General features: G+C 46.5%; 1 protein-coding gene across 1 annotated transcript; it reads left to right on the top strand.

Annotated features, from left to right (window-relative positions):
- The first annotated feature begins 11,973 nt into the window (after nucleotides 1-11,973).
- RPL14 (ribosomal protein L14) lies at nucleotides 11,974-17,477 on the top strand. The gene is made up of 6 exons (XM_069730047.1): nucleotides 11,974-12,056; nucleotides 12,955-13,056; nucleotides 13,266-13,360; nucleotides 14,250-14,349; nucleotides 17,213-17,266; nucleotides 17,370-17,477. Exons 1-6 carry the CDS (start codon nucleotides 12,054-12,056, stop codon nucleotides 17,436-17,438), a joined length of 423 nt encoding a protein of 140 aa, XP_069586148.1. The 5' UTR covers nucleotides 11,974-12,053; the 3' UTR covers nucleotides 17,439-17,477.
- Nucleotides 17,478-17,738: the final 261 nt, after the last annotated feature.

The raw sequence follows: 17,738 nt of genomic DNA, 5'->3' as shown, positions 1-17,738 counted from the left end.
ACCAACCAGCCACTAATTACATATATAAATACAAAAAGTAACATCAATCAAACTATATATAATTCATTAAAATAGATACATACAATATCTGCAGCGTTAGAAACAAAAAAAATCAAAACTCAAGAGCATATAACATAATATTGCTGCAATGTTTATATTTCGTCCAGCCAATTAGGTTCCGGCATACCCGTAGTCACGGCTACAAAGTTCCAATGAAACAGTCCTTGCAGCGATCCTCCTGTCCAATCCGGATCAATTCTGCGGTGGGCGCCAAAATTCAACCAGCCTATCAAACCCCATCATGCTTCCAAGCCAGTCCCAGATAACCAATCAGGCAAACACTTATATCATATACCATGACTACATCACAACCCTGTGACTCACTACGGCAAGCCACCTGGCCGCAGAGGACTCAGAAGCACCCTGGTAGGTATAGCTGTGCGTCATGACAACAGCCCGCCCACCTCACGTGATCACACAACCGGGTCCGCCCCACAGCGATGCAACCATCCATCCCCCATGCACAGGGGAAGCCGTGGATGCGCGCAGACTCCGCACCGCCGGAGACCGCCGCATCGTAAGCCACGATACAAGCAGATCCAGCGGCACAGTGTGATGCCACGCCCCCCGCCAACCCCCATGCAAAGAGGACGCCGGCGCGTCACAGACAGGACGTCCCAGATGCGACGTCACAGAGTCGGCTAGCCAGATGCCAATACACAGGCGCCCACAACCATTGGATCTGCGCAGCCACGGCCACAACGGGTTGCCAAGGGAACCTAAATAAATATAAATAGATATAATTAGCCATCTATAAGGTGTAACTCAAGATAAAGCATGGAAACATCCATTTTGATCAAATAGATCAATAGAGTAACACTACCTAAGGACGGAAAAGGACATTGTATAATCAATCGCTAAAAACAATAAAAAACGACAAAGACACTATAAAAACAATATACCGATGAATAATGCCATAACCAAGGGGAGAGAACAATAAACCAGGGGAGAGAAAATATTACCTAGGAATGCAGACCTGTAAATTAAAGTCTAAATTAAGGCCTCCAGGTTGTAAGGTCCCCAATGAGTAAATCCATCTCATTTCTTTCTTCCTAAGCAACGATAATCTATCCCCACCTCTCCTCAGAACCGGAACACTGTCTATTACCCTAAAGCGTAATTGGTTGACAGAATGTTTATTGTCCAGAAAATGTTTGGGGATTGGCAAATCTGTAAGTCCTGTACGTATCGTGCTTTTGTGTTTACTGATTCGCGCCCGCACCTCCATCGTGGTCTCCCCCACATAAGCTAACGCGCACGGGCACGTAATCATGTAAACAACAAAGCTCGAAGAACAAGTGTAACGTTCCTTCAGATAAATCTTCTTCCCCGTATGAGGGTGGTAGAAAAATTCCCCTTTAAGCATGTTGTTACAGCTCGCACACCCCAGACATGGAAAATTTCCAAGTCTGGGTGTGCTTAGAGTTGATTGGACTAGGGAGCTCTTAGATGATCCAATATCCGATCTCACCAAGCTATCACCCAGATTGCGACCCCTTCTGTATGACATCATTGGATAGTTTTTAAACGCCGGTATAGATGGTAAACCGCGTTGCAAACCCATCCACTGTTATTTCAAAATCCTGTCAATTTGACCACTAGCTGAAGTGTATGTAGATACAAAAGGGATACGTTCCTACAGGCTGTTTCAAGGACCCTGATTTACGAGTGGACTCCCGTGATACATTCCGAACCTTATGACTAAATCTGCAAAGCTCCTTCTTGGGATAACCCCTGTTGGAGAACTTAAGACACATTTCATCCAGCCTCCGATCAACCACAGTGTCATCCGACACTATTCTCCGCACCCTCAAGAGTTGGCTCCATGGTAAGGAGTTAACCATTCTCCGAGGATGGTTGCTATCAAATAGCAACAGGCCATTTCTATCGGTCTCCTTCACAAAAATGTCTGTCTTCAATTTATCTCCTTCTTTATAAACAAGGGTATCCAAAAACTGGAGCTGAGAAGTAGAAGAGGTCAAAGTAAACTGTAATTCCACGTATACTCCATTAAGATATTGATGAAACTCATTAAGTTCTGTCACATTACCATCCCAAATCAAAAAATATCATCAATGTAACGCCACCAGGCTCTGACGTGGCGCCAGAGGCTGGAACAGTACACGAACCTGTCCTCGAATACCGCCATATAGATGTTTGCATAAGTGGGGGCCACATTGGACCCCATGGCGGTACCACTCAACTGTAAAAAGAACTTATCCCCAAAGAGAAAATAATTCCTCCTGAGGATGAGCTCTAACAGTGTGAGGACAAGTCGTGCACTCTCCGGGGCCACGTCAGAGCCCGATAGCGCACAAGAAACTGCGTTGAGCCCCTTGTCATGCTCGATCGACGTGTATAAAGATTGTAAGACTCATGCTGGTGTGGTAGATGGAGGCAGGTATATCTCGCCCAGGTGTTTGTCCTATGTGAACTAGGCCACTCAGTATCTTCAGGGTGCTAATGGGTTAATGATTGCAGGAATAAAAGATGACCAGCTGGGTGTTTCCAGTGTCTGCCTGGGGCACACAGATTGCCTGCCTGTGTGGGACAAACGTGAGTGAAGAGCTCTGCTCAAGAATGGTGTGATGTTAGCTGGGTGGGAGAAGCCCCCCAGTTGTTGAGATAGCAACGTATTTTGTTTAGTTAGTGCCGGACAGGCTAGGATTTATTTTTATGTTTTGTTTTTTGTGTTGCTTTCACGTTAATAAATCTGACCTGAGGTCAGCCTGCTCAGAAACCTGCTGTACGCCTCAGATTCAATGCACAAACCACGTGTCCTTTGACCCCAGCAAAGGCGATCCCAGAGTGTTTTGTCACATTGTGGTGGAGAACGCGGGCATACCGTGGCACAGGCGACAGCATGGAAGACGTGGTGAAAGCCTTAGTACAGTCCACTGCCGTACAGCAGCAGGCCACTGCCGCACAGCACGAAGCTAATCGCTTGATGGCCGCACAGCTGAAGGAGTTACTGGACATGACGGTTGCAGACCGCCAACTTCTCCAACAGGTGGCGCAGCGCCTGGTGAGCATGCCTGACGCTGACCCGGAAGCAGAGTCCAGAAGGATCCATGTGAGTCGATACTGGCAAAAGCTGACTGCAGAAGATGACGTCGAGGCATACCTGACAACGTTTGAGCGGACGGCATTGAGAGAGAAGTGGCCGAAGGCACGATGGGCCGATTTGATTGCCCCGTTTCTCTCCGGCGAGGCCCAAAAAGCTTACCATGATTTGGACCCGGAGGTCGCTGAGGACTTTGAGAATCTGAAAGCTGAGATCCTGGCCCGGCTGGGTGTGACGACGGCTGTCCGTGCACAGAGGGTACATCAGTGGACATACCAGCAAGATAAACCGGCGCGGTCTCAGATGTTCGACCTGATCTACTTGACAAAGAAATGGCTGCAACCCGAGGTACTGACAATACCCAAAATAATCCAGCGGGTTGTCCTGGACAAGTACCTGAGAGTACTACCCCCAGCGCTGAAAAGGTGGGTAAGCCAAGGAAATCCCATGACAGCGGATCAACTTGTGGAGTTGGTCGAGCGTTATTCCGTGGCAGAAGGACTTCCCGACGACACCGCTAACCCCCGGTCTGTGCCTCCTCCTCGTGGAACCGGTAAGACTGTTCCAGGGACCACGGGTGAAGGAAAATCGCTTAAAACTGTGGGGGAGGAGTCCGGGACTGCTCGCACTCCGAGACCAAGAGTATTGGACGGTGGTCTCAGTAGGGGACCTGTTAGGTGTTTCCGCTGCCATGAGAAGGGTCATGTTTCTGCGAACTGTCCTGTTACCGCTGAACCCATGCAGTGCGACGTTATAGACTCTAGAAAACGCATGTCTTTGGTTACACAGCTAGTGAGTGTGAATGCGGGTCAAAATGATACAGTGAAACACCTGTGTGAATTATCTGTTGATGGGAAAAATGTTGTGGCATTACTAGACTCTGGAAGTGTGGTGACTCTGGTGAAAGCTAGTCTGGTGGCACTTCCGTCTGGTCCGTCTGACAAGTTTTCTGTGACGTGTGTGCATGGTGACACCCGCTCGTACTTAACAGCGGTCATATGGATTTCTACTCCCTATGGGTCAGTACAGCACAAAGTGGGACTCGTTCCCGCATTGTTACAGGATGTAATCCTGGGCAGGGATTTTCCCTATTTCTGGCAGTTGTGGGAGAATCAGTTGCTCCTTCACGGTAGCTGTACCCGTGAATCTTCTCCCATGCCATCTGGAGGTCCCGAGTCCCTAGAGGAGACCCCACAGGAAGATGTTGCTGGGGAGGTTAGTGAATCTAACCTTCAGTACCCCTTCTCCGTCATGGCGGGGGAAACAGAGGAAACTGAGGAACCTCAGCGAGAGGCGGAGGCAGACAGCCATCCGGCACCCTGCCTGCCAGATTTGGGAGTCCAGGTGGATGACTTCCACAGCGAGCAAATGAAAGATCCTACCCTGACTCCGGCTAGGAAAAATGTAAAAATGATAGATGGGGTACCCGTAGAACCTGACACTAGGCTAGCGTACCCGTATATGGTTCTTGAAAATGATTTGCTCTACCAGGTAGAAAAAAAAGGGGAAGACACAGTGCAATGGTTAGTGGTACCCAAACCTTATCGGCGGAAGGTACTGGATTTGGCCCACGGACATATAATGGGGGGACATCTGGGGGTACAGAAAACCACAGAAAGGATATTGCATTGTTTTGTGTGGCCTGGAATACATTGTGATGTGCGTAACTATTGTGAGTCCTGTCCAGAGTGCCAAATCGCGGCCCCTAAATCTCAGTTCCGTAGCCCTTTGGTACCCCTTCCTATCATCGGGGTCCCTTTTGAGAGAATTGGGATGGATTTGGTTGGGCCCCTTCCCCGATCCGCACGTGGGCACCAACATATCCTCGTCATCGTGGACTATGCCACTCGTTACCCGGAAGCCGTCCCTTTGCGTAACACAGCTACCAAGACGATCGCCAAGGAATTGGTACAAGTGTTTAGTCGGGTGGGAATTCCAAAACAGATACTCACCGACCAGGGGACTCCCTTTATGTCGAGGGTAATGAAGGAGCTCTGCAGGCTCTTACAAATAGACCCGTTGCGTACGTCTGTCTATCACCCCCAAACAGATGGCCTGGTTGAGCGCTTCAACAAAACCTTAAAACAGATGCTCCGGAAGGCGATAGACAAAGATGGGAAGAACTGGGATTACTTGTTACCCTATTGGCTGTTTGCCATTAGGGAAGTTCCCCAGTCTTCCACAGGGTTTTCGCCTTTCGAACTGTTGTACGCCCGTCGTCCCCGGGGACTGCTGGACGTCGCAAAAGAAACCTGGGAAGGTCAAGTCACTCCCTTTAAAACGGTGATCGACCATGTAACACAAATGCAGGATCGTATTGCCGCTGTCATGCCCATTGTTAGGGACCATATGTTACAGGCCCAGGGAGCCCAGAGGCAAAGTTATGATAGAGGCGCTAAGGTCCGTACATTTGCACCCGGCGATAGGGTGTTGGTCCTAATCCCTACGGTGGATAGTAAATTCCTGGCGAAATGGCAGGGCCCATTTGAGGTCCGAGAAAGAGTTGGTGAAGTGAACTATAAAGTGTACCAGCCGGGTAAGAGAAAACCGGAGCAGATTTATCATGTGAATCTGATAAAATCCTGGAAAGACCGCTCTGCCCTAACGGCGGATCTGCCCCGTCCGGTTTGTTCACCTACTGTACCAGAGGTGCAGGTTGCTGAGACTCTCTCAGAACAACAAAAATCTGAGGTTAAGCAATTTTTGTTACAGAACCGACAGTTTTTCTCCGAAAAACCTGGCCGGACTAAGTTGGTGAAACATGAGATTGTCACAGAGCCTGGCGTCACTGTTCATGTGAAGCCCTACCGGATTCCGGAAGCCCGCCGTGAAGCTGTCTCCCGGGAAGTAATGGCAATGTTGGACTTAGGAGTCATTGAGGAGTCACACAGCGCCTGGTCCAGTCCAATTGTGTTGATACCTAAACCGGATGGCTCCATCCGGTTTTGTAATGACTTTAGGAAACTGAATGCAGTTTCTAAATTTGATGCGTACCCTATGCCCCGGGTCGATGAGTTGATCGACCGGCTTGGTAAAGCCCGATATATTACGACCCTGGATTTAACAAAGGGGTACTGGCAGATTCCTCTGGCCGAGGCGGGCAGATTCCTCTGGCCGAGGCGGCCAGAGAGAAGACGGCATTTGCTACACCGGAAGGTCTGTTCCAGTATGTCTATATGCCGTTTGGACTTCACGGAGCTCCCGCAACGTTCCAGAGATTGATGGATCGAGTCTTGAGGCCTCACAGACAGTACGCTTCTGCCTACCTGGATGACATCGTAATTTACAGCATGGACTGGGAAACTCATCTCCAGAAGGTACAAGCGGTGATTGATGACCTGCGAGATGCAGGTTTAACGGCAAACCCCAAGAAATGCCACATCGGGCTTGAAGAAGCCCGATACTTGGGCTACGTGATTGGCCGAGGAGTGGTTAAACCCCAGATCGACAAAATACAGGCAATTCAGGGCTGGCCACAACCAGTGAACAAGAAACAAGTGCAGGCTTTCCTGGGGATTGCCGGCTATTATCACCGGTTCATACCCAATTTTGCAGCCATGGCTACTCCCTTGACGGATCTTACCAAGGGGAAGGGTTCCGTCATGGTAAAATGGACCTCAGCTGCTGAAGAGGCCTTCCACAGCCTGAAACGGGCTTTGTGCTCTCAGCCCGTACTAGTGACTCCTGATTTCAGCAGCGAGTTTGTGGTACAAACTGATGCCTCTGATACTGGTGTCGGAGCTGTACTTTCCCAGGTGAGGGACGGAGTCGAACACCCGGTCCTCTATCTCAGTCGGAAACTGAATGTACATGAGCAGAGGTATGCGGTGGTTGAAAAAGAGTGCCTAGCCATTAAATGGGCTCTCGACTCCCTCAAGTATTACCTGGCTGGTAGGAAGTTTAGGCTGGTCACAGACCATGCCCCTCTCAAGTGGATGCACCTCCACAAGGACCGTAATAGTCGGGTAACCCGGTGGTTCCTTGCCCTGCAGGCTTACTCTTTTACGGTGGAGCACCGACCTGGGGTGCAGATGGGGAACGCCGATGTCCTATCCCGAGTGCACTGTTTCAAAAGTGTTCTTGCTCGACCGGAGTGGTCTGAGCAAGGGGGGGGGGGGATATGTAAGACTCATGCTGGTGTGGTAGATGGAGGCAGGTATATCTCGCCCAGGTGTTTGTCCTATGTGAACTAGGCCACTCAGTATCTTCAGGGTGCTAATGGGTTAATGATTGCAGGAATAAAAGATGACCAGCTGGGTGTTTCCAGTGTCTGCCTGGGGCACACAGATTGCCTGCCTGTGTGGGACAAACGTGAGTGAAGAGCTCTGCTCAAGAATGGTGTGATGTTAGCTGGGTGGGAGAAGCCCCCCAGTTGTTGAGATAGCAACGTATTTTGTTTAGTTAGTGCCGGACAGGCTAGGATTTATTTTTATGTTTTGTTTTTTGTGTTGCTTTCACGTTAATAAATCTGACCTGAGGTCAGCCTGCTCAGAAACCTGCTGTACGCCTCAGATTCAATGCACAAACCACGTGTCCTTTGACCCCAGCAAAGGCGATCCCAGAGTGTTTTGTCACAAGATACAACGTCAAACGATGCAAGCAAGGTGGTCTCAGACACAGTGATGCCTTCAAGTTTGTCAAGGAAATCATTTGTGTCACGAATGTAAGATCTAGCTGATATAGCATAGGTACGCAATACTTTATCTAAGAAAATCGCTGTCTTATTAAATAGAGAGCCCCTCCCCGACACAATAGGCCTTCCGGAGGGGTTTTCCAAATCCTTATGAATTTTCGGTAGTATATATATCACCGGTATCACTGGTGCATCAACGATCAAAAATTCTGACAACTTGTGGTCAATGAGTCCCATGGCTAGGGAGTCACTGACCACAAGTTGTAATTCCTTCTGAAAATGAGTAGTGGGATTACTTGGTAGTTTCTCATAGACACATCGATCTCCCAGTTGCCGTAAGATCTCTGCTTTGTATTTTACACTGTCCATAACGACAACCGCCCCGCCTTTGTCGGCCTGTTTAATGGTCAACAAAGAATTATCTGCCAAGGCCCTCAAAACTTTCTTATCAGCCACTGTCATATTATGATTGCCCGGAGGTTTAAATGTCTTTTTTAATCTATCGATATCCCTCTGAACCAATACAATATAGGATTCTACAAAATGATCCCTATTGGGTGGCTGAAAATCACTTTTCGTATATATAACCCCAACTCCCGCAGAGTAAATCCCTGTGATGGTACATTCATGCTAGATGACATATCATTACATTTATCAGCAAAAAATGAAGATAGTCTTAACCTCCTAAAAAAGGCATGCAGATCAACTTCTAACGAAAACCAATCAGGGTTACTAGACGGGCAAACTGACAGGCCTTTAGACAATACTTTGAGTTCAATTTCAGAGAGAGTGACAGAAGAAATATTTACCACCAAGCTCCTATTATCATTTAACTGTCCTTCGTGTTCCTCATTTTCATCGTGTTCTTCCTCGTTGGACGTTGTTCTCTGTGCATACTCCGATTTTCTGTGTTTCCGGCCGCCTCTACGGCCCCTCCTCCTGGATCTGCTTTGTCCATATTTTCTCTCTCTAAAAAAGGCAAACGCCTAGCGCCCTCCATATTGGAATCCTCTGTGGAATCAGATTCAGCCGAGGTGAAGCCAAAATTCGAATGATTCTTTACCTGTTGCCTCCTGCGCTTTTTAGACACCCCGGGCTTACCCCTACCATTATAGGGGAGATGATTAGGTCCCATATGCCATGAAAAAACCCGGCCCGCCTTATAGTCTTCCACGTCACGGAACCACTTTACCCGTTTAGTGGATTCAATGTCTGCCCGGAACTTCCCCAAATTTACCTCGATTTTATTTTGTAGGGAGCCCCAGTCCTGTGCTGTCAGCTGCGATTTCAGTTGTTCCTCCAATTCCAAAGTACCTTTCTTCAGCACCTCCATTTCCTTCTTTAAAAATTCAATGTTCAATAACATGATGTCAAATGCAAATTTATTAGTAATTGACTCGAACTTAGAGCAAAATTGTTCATTATCTGGTAAAAGGGTGGGTCTAAGATGTGGCCGTAGCCCACGTGGAATTCTCCTCGCTCTGAAATATTCCATCAGAGTCACCACATGGAGTTCCAGGGAAATGTATCTCCTCCTGTCATTCTTCCACTTCTTTTTAAGCATATCTGCCGTGGGTTTACTCAAGAATGACATGTCCGCATTAGAGCCAGAAAGTATCCGTCTGGCATCATCATCAGTATACGAAAAAATCATGGCATTATCTAGGCCACCCACCTCTAGATTAGTATTCACATCCATATTTATGGTTGGGGTGCACATCCCAAGAAGGAGCTTTGCAGATTTAGTCATAAGGCTCGGAATGTATCACGGGAGTCCACTCGTAAATCAGGGTCCTTGAAACAGCCTGGGGAACGTATCCCTTTTGTATCTACATACACTTCAGCTAGTGGTCAAATTGACAGGATTTTGAAAAAACATTGGATGGGTTTGCAACGCGGTTTACCATCTACCGGTAATAATAATCTATACCGTTTAAAAACTATCCAATGATGTCATACAGAAGGGGTCGCAATCTGGGTGATAGCTTGGTGAGATCGGATATTGGATCATCTAAGAGCTCCCTAGTCCAATCAACTCTAAGCACACCCAGACTTGGAAATTTTCCATGTCTGGGGTGTGCGAGCTGTAACAACATGCTTAAAGGGGAATTTTTCTACCACCCTCATACGGGGAAGAAGATTTATCTGAAGGAACGTTACACTTGTTCTTCGAGCTTTGTTGTTTACATGATTACGTGCCCGTGCGGGTTAGCTTATGTGGGGGAGACCACGATGGAGGTGCGGGCGCGAATCAGTAAACACAAAAGCACGATACGTACAGGACTTACAGATTTGCCAATCCCCAAACATTTTCTGGACAATAAACATTCTGTCAACCAATTACGCTTTAGGGTAATAGATAGTGTTCCGGTTCTGAGGAGAGGTGGGGATAGATTATCGTTGCTTAGGAAGAAAGAAATGAGATGGATTTACTAATTGGGGACCTTACAACCTGGAGGCCTTAATTTAGACTTTAATTTACAGGTCTGCATTCCTAGGTAATATTTTCTCTCCCCTGGTTTATTGTTCTCTCTCCCCTTGGTTATGGCATTATTCATCGGTATATTGTTTTTATAGTGTCTTTGTCGTTTTTTATTGTTTTTAGCGATTGATTATACAATGTCCTTTTCCGTCCTTAGGTAGTGTTACTCTATTGATCTATTTGATCAAAATGGATGTTTCCATGCTTTATCTTGAGTTACACCTTATAGATGGCTAATTATATGTATTTATATTTATTTAGGTTCCCTTGGCAACCCGTTGTGGCCGTGGCTGCGCAGATCCAATGGTTGTGGGCGCCTGTGTATTGGCATCTGGCTAGCCGACTCTGTGACGTCGCATCTGGGACGTCCTGTCTGTGACGCGCCGGCGTCCTCTTTGCATGGGGGTTGGCGGGGGGCGTGGCATCACACTGTGCCGCTGGATCTGCTTGTATCGTGGCTTACGATGCGGCGGTCTCCGGCGGTACGGAGTCTGCGCGCATCCACGGCTTCCCCTGTGCATGGGGGATGGATGGTTGCATCGCTATGGGGCGGACCCGGTTGTGTGATCACGTGAGGTGGGCGGGCTGTTGTCATGACGCACAGCTATACCTACCAGGGTGCTTCTGAGTCCTCTGCGGCCAGGTGGCTTGCCGTAGTGAGTCGCAGGGTTGTGATGTAGTCATGGTATATGATATAAGTGTTTGCCTGATTGGTTATCTGGGACTGGCTTGGAAGCATGATGGGGTTTGATAGGCTGGTTGAATTTTGGCGCCCACCGCAGAATTGATCCGGATTGGACAGGAGGATCGCTGCAAGGACTGTTTCATTGGAACTTTGTAGCCGTGACTACGGGTATGCCGGAACCTAATTGGCTGGACGAAATATAAACATTGCAGCAATATTATGTTATATGCTCTTGAGTTTTGATTTTTTTTGTTTCTAACGCTGCAGACATTGTATGTATCTATTTTAATGAATTATATATAGTTTGATTGATGTTACTTTTTGTATTTATATATGTAATTAGTGGCTGGTTGGTGATTGGTGCTCTGTGTGGTATCCACACCATTTAAGCCGACACTTTGTACTGTGTTACATGCTTGAAAAAGACCAGGATACTGGTCGAAACGTTGCTTTTACATGGACCAATAAAGTTTCCTTTTTGATACCACGACACCCGGCTGGAGCGCTGTTCATCTTCCTTTGGACTAACTGTATATCCCTGTCGCCTCATATTCTATTGATATGGCAAGGTTTCCACTGTTTCTTTTACAATTTCTTCATTACCTGCGGTGCTTTTTTTTGCTTATACATTTTATTACTATTTTATTATTAATAATAATAATAATAATAATGATTTGGTGATTTTTGGCTCGCATTTGCTCTATTTTTGGTATTTCCTAGAACTGTATGCAGAGAAGTTATGTAGCTGCTGCACATAAACAATTATAAGAAGCAATGTTGATTTGGCTCTAGAACAACGGAAGCTGATTTTATTATTTTTGCATAAGGCAAGTCAATGATATGGAAAAATAATTAAAAATATAAAACCTCTTTAAAAAAAAAACACGCCTTTCTCATAGCACAGGCGGCCATGTTTGCTGAGGCCAAAAAAAGCTGCTCCTCTCTAAACGGAAACAGTCTCCGTGTCACACGTGTTCATACGTCATCCAATCACAGAAAAGATGTAATCTGCCACCTTGTTGCTAGCCTATGTGACGTCCATTTTTCCCTCCTCATTCATTGGCTCGGCTTCCTGGGTTATCCGGAAAGTGCTGCCGGGGCTACTTCCTTTCTGCTCGCCGCCGCCATCATGGTGAGTAGGGGACGGCAGAGCTCTGCCCGCTGCGGGCATTGCCCGGGTCCTGGCGTGAATTCTAGTGCTGGTTATTGTCGGTCGGATTCAGTACCGGGCGGGTTATCGGTCGCTGCGGACCCGTGTGTGCTGTGGTGATGCGTAAGGGGCAGGCAGAGGGGAGGCCGGGGCCGCATGGAGCGCACACGGCCGGAGGTGGAGGCGGCCTGTGCTCCTGGCTCTGCACTGTATAGGACGGGCAGTGAGGCTGGATTACAGGCAGGTGGTGACGTCACTTGTGTGCTGTAATATGGGGGGCCTCTGCAGTGATGTGGAGAGGTGGGTGACATTACTGTGTGCAGTCATCCAGCCTGACTACATGACCTCACAGCTGCCCCCTGAGTGCGGAGAGAACCATCTGTTGTGTCTCTGGTGTCCATAGGAGCCTGAAGCACCAAGAAAGCCAAAATCTACCCCTGTGGCAGGCCTGCCCACCATTGCTTATGGGGTAGCTGTATACAGAGGGGGAAATACCGCTCAGGATATGTTCTTCCAATAGGAGCCTCTGGGTGATGAGCCCCCACGGCGGCATCTGTCGGGAATCCTGCCAGGCTCATTACCACGTAGACATTAGATTAGTCAGCTGAATCACATGGTGCTCGGTGGGATCTGCTGACCCTCGTGTGTACGGGGGACTCCGAAAGACTAGATTGGGGGAGACAGGTAGAATTCTTAAGCACCTAATCGCTACACATATACACAAGTACTGAGCCAGGGACCCCTGTGTTTGTGTGTGGGGGGGGGCGCGACATGGCTGTCTGCAGACTAGTACATCGCCTTCTGATCTGCAGGAAAGCTTAATGTAATGAGACTCAAGTTCCCTATTTGCTTCACATATTAACGGTTTCCTTCTTTGCAGGTGTTTAAGCGCTACGTCCAGATCGGCCGTGTTGCCTACATCTCCTTTGGTCCCCATGCTGGCAAACTGGTGGCAATCGTTGATGTCATCGACCAGAACAGGGTAACTATTAGCCGTGTGGTTCTGTCCACTACAAGTGTGAGTCTGTGATACTAGCAGTATGGATGTTCATGATAGATGCAGTTCCCAATTCTGGAACCTGCTCCTATTTCATAGCATTGGGGAGGCAGAGACTGTGCATGATGTCTGAGCTGGGAATAGCCCTTTACTTGTGGTTTTCCTGTATGATTCAACCTTCTCCATCCTTACAGGCTCTTGTTGATGGACCCTGCAGTGGTGTGAGGAGACAGGCCATGCCCTTCAAATGCATGCACCTTACCAACTTCGTCCTCAAGTTTCCACACAGGTGTGTATGATTCCCTCTACACTGTTTTTTTTTTTTGTTTGTTTTTTTTATGGTGTATTTGGTAGTTTCTGTATTTGTGTATGTATCTATCTCTGTCTTTCATTAGATTTCACTGATTCTAAACGCCAAAACATTATGCTGCCAAGAAATGATTTTATGCCTGCATAACAATAATTGACCAATTAGTGATTTTTTTTTTTTTTTTTCTTGGATGATTGCTGCCATGTATACGTGGACCAATAATAGGAAACGTGTTCTTTTGAATGCCAAAATCACAATGTAGGAGTACACCATACCACAGACCTCTGGCTTTCTGCTTACCAGGAGGCGGTAACTGACAGCTCCAGGATAATCTGGCTGTGCTGTGACATTAGGTAGCTGCCTCTGCAGCATTGGAGGATTGCGGTATAAATGCAAGCCTACAGCCTGCAGTGATCCTGAAGTTACTGAACCGCCGTGCAACCTGCCCTACCCTCTCCTAGTGTATCCTCACCCATCCCCTGCAGACTGTGAGCCCTCGCGGGCAGGGTCCTCCCTCCTTAAGTACCCGTGTGCCTTATCTGCTCATGTTTAATGTATTTGTCTATATTTGCCTCGTATTCGCATGTAAAGCGCCATGGAATAAATGGCGCTATAAAAATGTATAATAACCCAGCCATTTTCAGTACAACGCTATGAGAAAGAGCTGGAATCGCCGTGTGTGTTCAGCCACCGTTGCTAGACTGCAGCAGTGGCTGGTAACATAGTTAACCAGTAGTGTAAAGTGCAAAGTTGCTTGTTTTCACAAGCACTTTGCAATTTGACCCATGTAAGAAGAAAGGACTTTTGTTTAAATTGATTATTGATGTTTTTTATAACCCTTGATGAAAGATTGCTTTTATAATTTTAGCGCCCGTCAAAAATGTGTTCGTGTTGCTTGGGAGAAGGAGAAGGTTAACGAGAAATGGGCCGAAACAAACTGGGCGAAGAGGATTGATGCCAGACAGAGGGTACGTGTCATCGTGACTCTGCCACCTCTATGGTGTCTTTCTGAATTGGTTACTCATCATGTAAAATACTATTGTGCTCTCTTCATGTCAGTTTTTGTGTTTGGAATGTGGGGTGGTCTGATTTTCCCCCTCAATGACAGATGGGGTGAGATTCTCAGGAATATTGGGTTTCAATATGCTGATCTGCTTTTCTTTCTGGAGATAAGTTGCTGCCAGTGGTGAGTTACTTATTGCAAGTGAAAAAACATGCTTGCGTGTATCTGACGGCTATGTAAAGTGCGTGTGACCAGCTTTAATGTAAAGGCAAAGTCTTTTTATTACTATCTAAGGGTGTTTTCACATTGTCATGTTTCCCATCAGACCATATTTCCGAAATCCTCTGCAAAACGGGGGTCTGGACACGTGTGCTAACAGGGCCATAGACTGTAATAATGACAGCGCGAACGTGCACTCGTGCCAGGCTTTATTTTCGGGAGTGTACACCTACAGGAGGCAGATACTCGGACATAGTAGACTGTTCACTCGCACATACATACACGTTACCTGTTTACTCAGCTGCTGAAACCTACCCTTTTTATTTGGCACTGTATACGGCAGCCACAGGGCATAGCAAACTGAGGTCTGCCCCCAACCGCAATCTCCAGTGCTTGTGGCTGGCTCAGCTGTGAGCTGTGTGTTCCTCCTGGGCTGCCCAGTTCACAGCTTTAGGTGGAAGCGGTGACTTTTCTTTATAGCCAAGCGTTATTTGCTGAGCTACCATATCCCTCTGTCACTAATGCAGTGATCAGGGGGGAGCGTTGCTGGCTGCAGCTCTCTGATCACAATGATTACTAGTGAGAGTCCAGTCCTGCATCCGTGACTTTATCCAGCTGGTAGAAAAGTGTCTGTGTGAAGTCACTTCTGCTGGTGCCCGGACCTGTGCTCACCTCTAGTTACAGAAACCGCAGCACTGCTGCTAGGAATGATGTCACTGCATCGCTCTGATTACCAAAGTGGACGGGAGCATGTCGTCAGGACCTTCAAATGCTGTTATCTATATCAGGTCCTGGGAGAGTGTGCCATCCAGCTTTCCCAGGAATAGATAGGTTCTTGAACTTGTATTTTGTCTTGGGAAAAGCTGATTGGCAAACTCCCACAAACAGATCCAAGTAACCGGGCCTGAAAACCTAATAACATAGGAGAGGGTGAGGGTTGCTTGTACCCCCTCCTCTCCCACGTATTGCTGGCCCTGCTAAATCTAACCCAAGTGCCAGAATTTGTTTTTGTTTTGTTTTTTTGTTAGTTTTTTGTCCTCACATCTCCTTTTTTTTATTGAAAGAAAAAAAAAAAAGCGATCAAACTGAGGTATGGAGACTAGCATCAATAAACACATCAGCTCTGCACACAAAATAAGGCGATGCGCGTCTCCACCAACAAAAAAATAAAAAGTTACAGGTCTCAGAAAATGGTGACAGGTTTTTTTTTTTTATTCAAAGTTCTGTTTTTAATAATTTTCCTAAAATCTATGCAAGTTTGGAATCTGTGTCCTCATGACATGGAGACTCGTGATACCATGTAATTATTACCACACAATGAACGCCATTAAAAAGAACCACAAAAACAAGGAAGGAATTGTGTTTATTCATTGTTTTTATTGTGCTCTGAGGAGGGACATTTAGGCTGTGTGCACATGTTCCGGATTTTTCGCTATAAAAACGTGAAAAAACTCATCCTATTAATAGAATGCAATCTGCAATTTTTGTGCATATGTTGCGTTTTTTTTCCCTGAAAAAAAACGCAGCATGTTCATTAATTTTGCATTTTTTTTCGTGGATTTCACGCTATTTAATGCATTGGGAAGCTCCCCGAAAAACGCAATAAAAACGCATGTGGATTTCCTGCAGAAAAAGTCCAGTTTTGTTCAGGAAATTTCTGCAAATAATCCTGACGTGTGCACACAGCCAACATCTTTCACCTCCACAGGGAAGCTAGAGTCGGCCCAGTCAGTGACACTGTATACATGTCAGTATCATATTAATGTCACCAACATAATGGCGCTGTCCTGTGATCCTAAACTTCATCCTTCCCGTCCGCTCAGACACATGGAGCAGATCCCACATGTACTGCAGCTGTAGTGCGAGCGAGCCGTTCATTTGGTTTTCATGTCAAATGTAAGCAGCTGCTCTATTGTTTTGAGTTCAAAATATCAAAACTTTTTAAATCAATTCTCGTTTTATACCATGGCAAATATTTAATTATTTAATCTTTGCTATATACGTTCTCTTTAAGGCCGTGCACGTGTCACTTTTCCCTGGAGTAGTTGATACTAGTCAGAGCTCTCGGGCTGCGGTCGTGCGACACCTTCATTGCTGCGCAAAGAGCGGCTGTTTTGGAGGATAACGTCCCACTCATTAAGGGGGTTTTCCACTTTCTGAAAAGTGGTGCCAAAATGATAGCATGGTTGTAAAACCAAAATTGCAGGTAGTAATTACCTCCCCAAGTTAAGCATCTGCTTCTGGTCTATTTTGGGTGCAAAAGTGACGTCACGACTACAGTGAACATCATAGCTGCAGCCAATCACTGAACTCAGCGACTCGTTCCATCTACATCAGCAGGGCCACTGAGCTGAATGATTGGTTACAGCCGTATTGTGTGCTGTAATAGAGCAGGCACCACTGCAGCCAGATCAGTGGAGAGCTGGACCTGGGGAGGGTGAGTACGATATGTTCTGTTTATGAAAGCTATGTACCACCTTTGAAAGTGGAACACCCATTCAACGATACTTAAAGCAGCTGTAATGTGTGAGTGGTGTTGGTCAGAAGGTCAATGTTTGAACGTAGCCTAAATGTTAGTCTAGTCTAACACCTTTTTCTCTTCCCTGCAGAAAGCAAAGATGACAGACTTTGACCGCTACAAAGTCATGAAGGCAAAGAAAATGGTAAGTGTATACCATTTATTCAGAATAATAAGAATGTGACTAATATGAACTAATCAATCGTGATTTGGCAGAAACTGATTTTATTTTTATTTATTTTTTATAGAGAAACAAGATCATCCGACATGAGATGAAAAAACTTGTCAAGGAAACTACCAAGAAATCAAAGGCATAAGCGTCTCTTTATGGACAGAATAAACACTTGATTTATAGACCCATCTGTGTTCATGTCATATATCTATATATCTCTTTGTAAGAACACCTTTTATTAAAGTGAGTCTTTTGACATGAAATGACTGTTAAGGTCCTTGTTCCACCCTTGGCGTGGCCAAACACTTCAGGGTCCTTTCCCACCTTTTTGTTTGCCATCTATCCCCGATCCTGTTTATTTCTTGACTGCTCTGAGATCACAGGGACAAGAGGAGATAGAAAACCAGTAGGGAAGGCTCATTAAAATTAAAATCGCCACGTTAAG

This window comes from Ranitomeya imitator, chromosome 6, assembly GCF_032444005.1.
Source record: "Ranitomeya imitator isolate aRanImi1 chromosome 6, aRanImi1.pri, whole genome shotgun sequence".
Classification (NCBI taxonomy): domain Eukaryota; kingdom Metazoa; phylum Chordata; class Amphibia; order Anura; family Dendrobatidae; genus Ranitomeya; species Ranitomeya imitator.
This window is presented reverse-complemented; position numbering and strand designations above follow the sequence as displayed.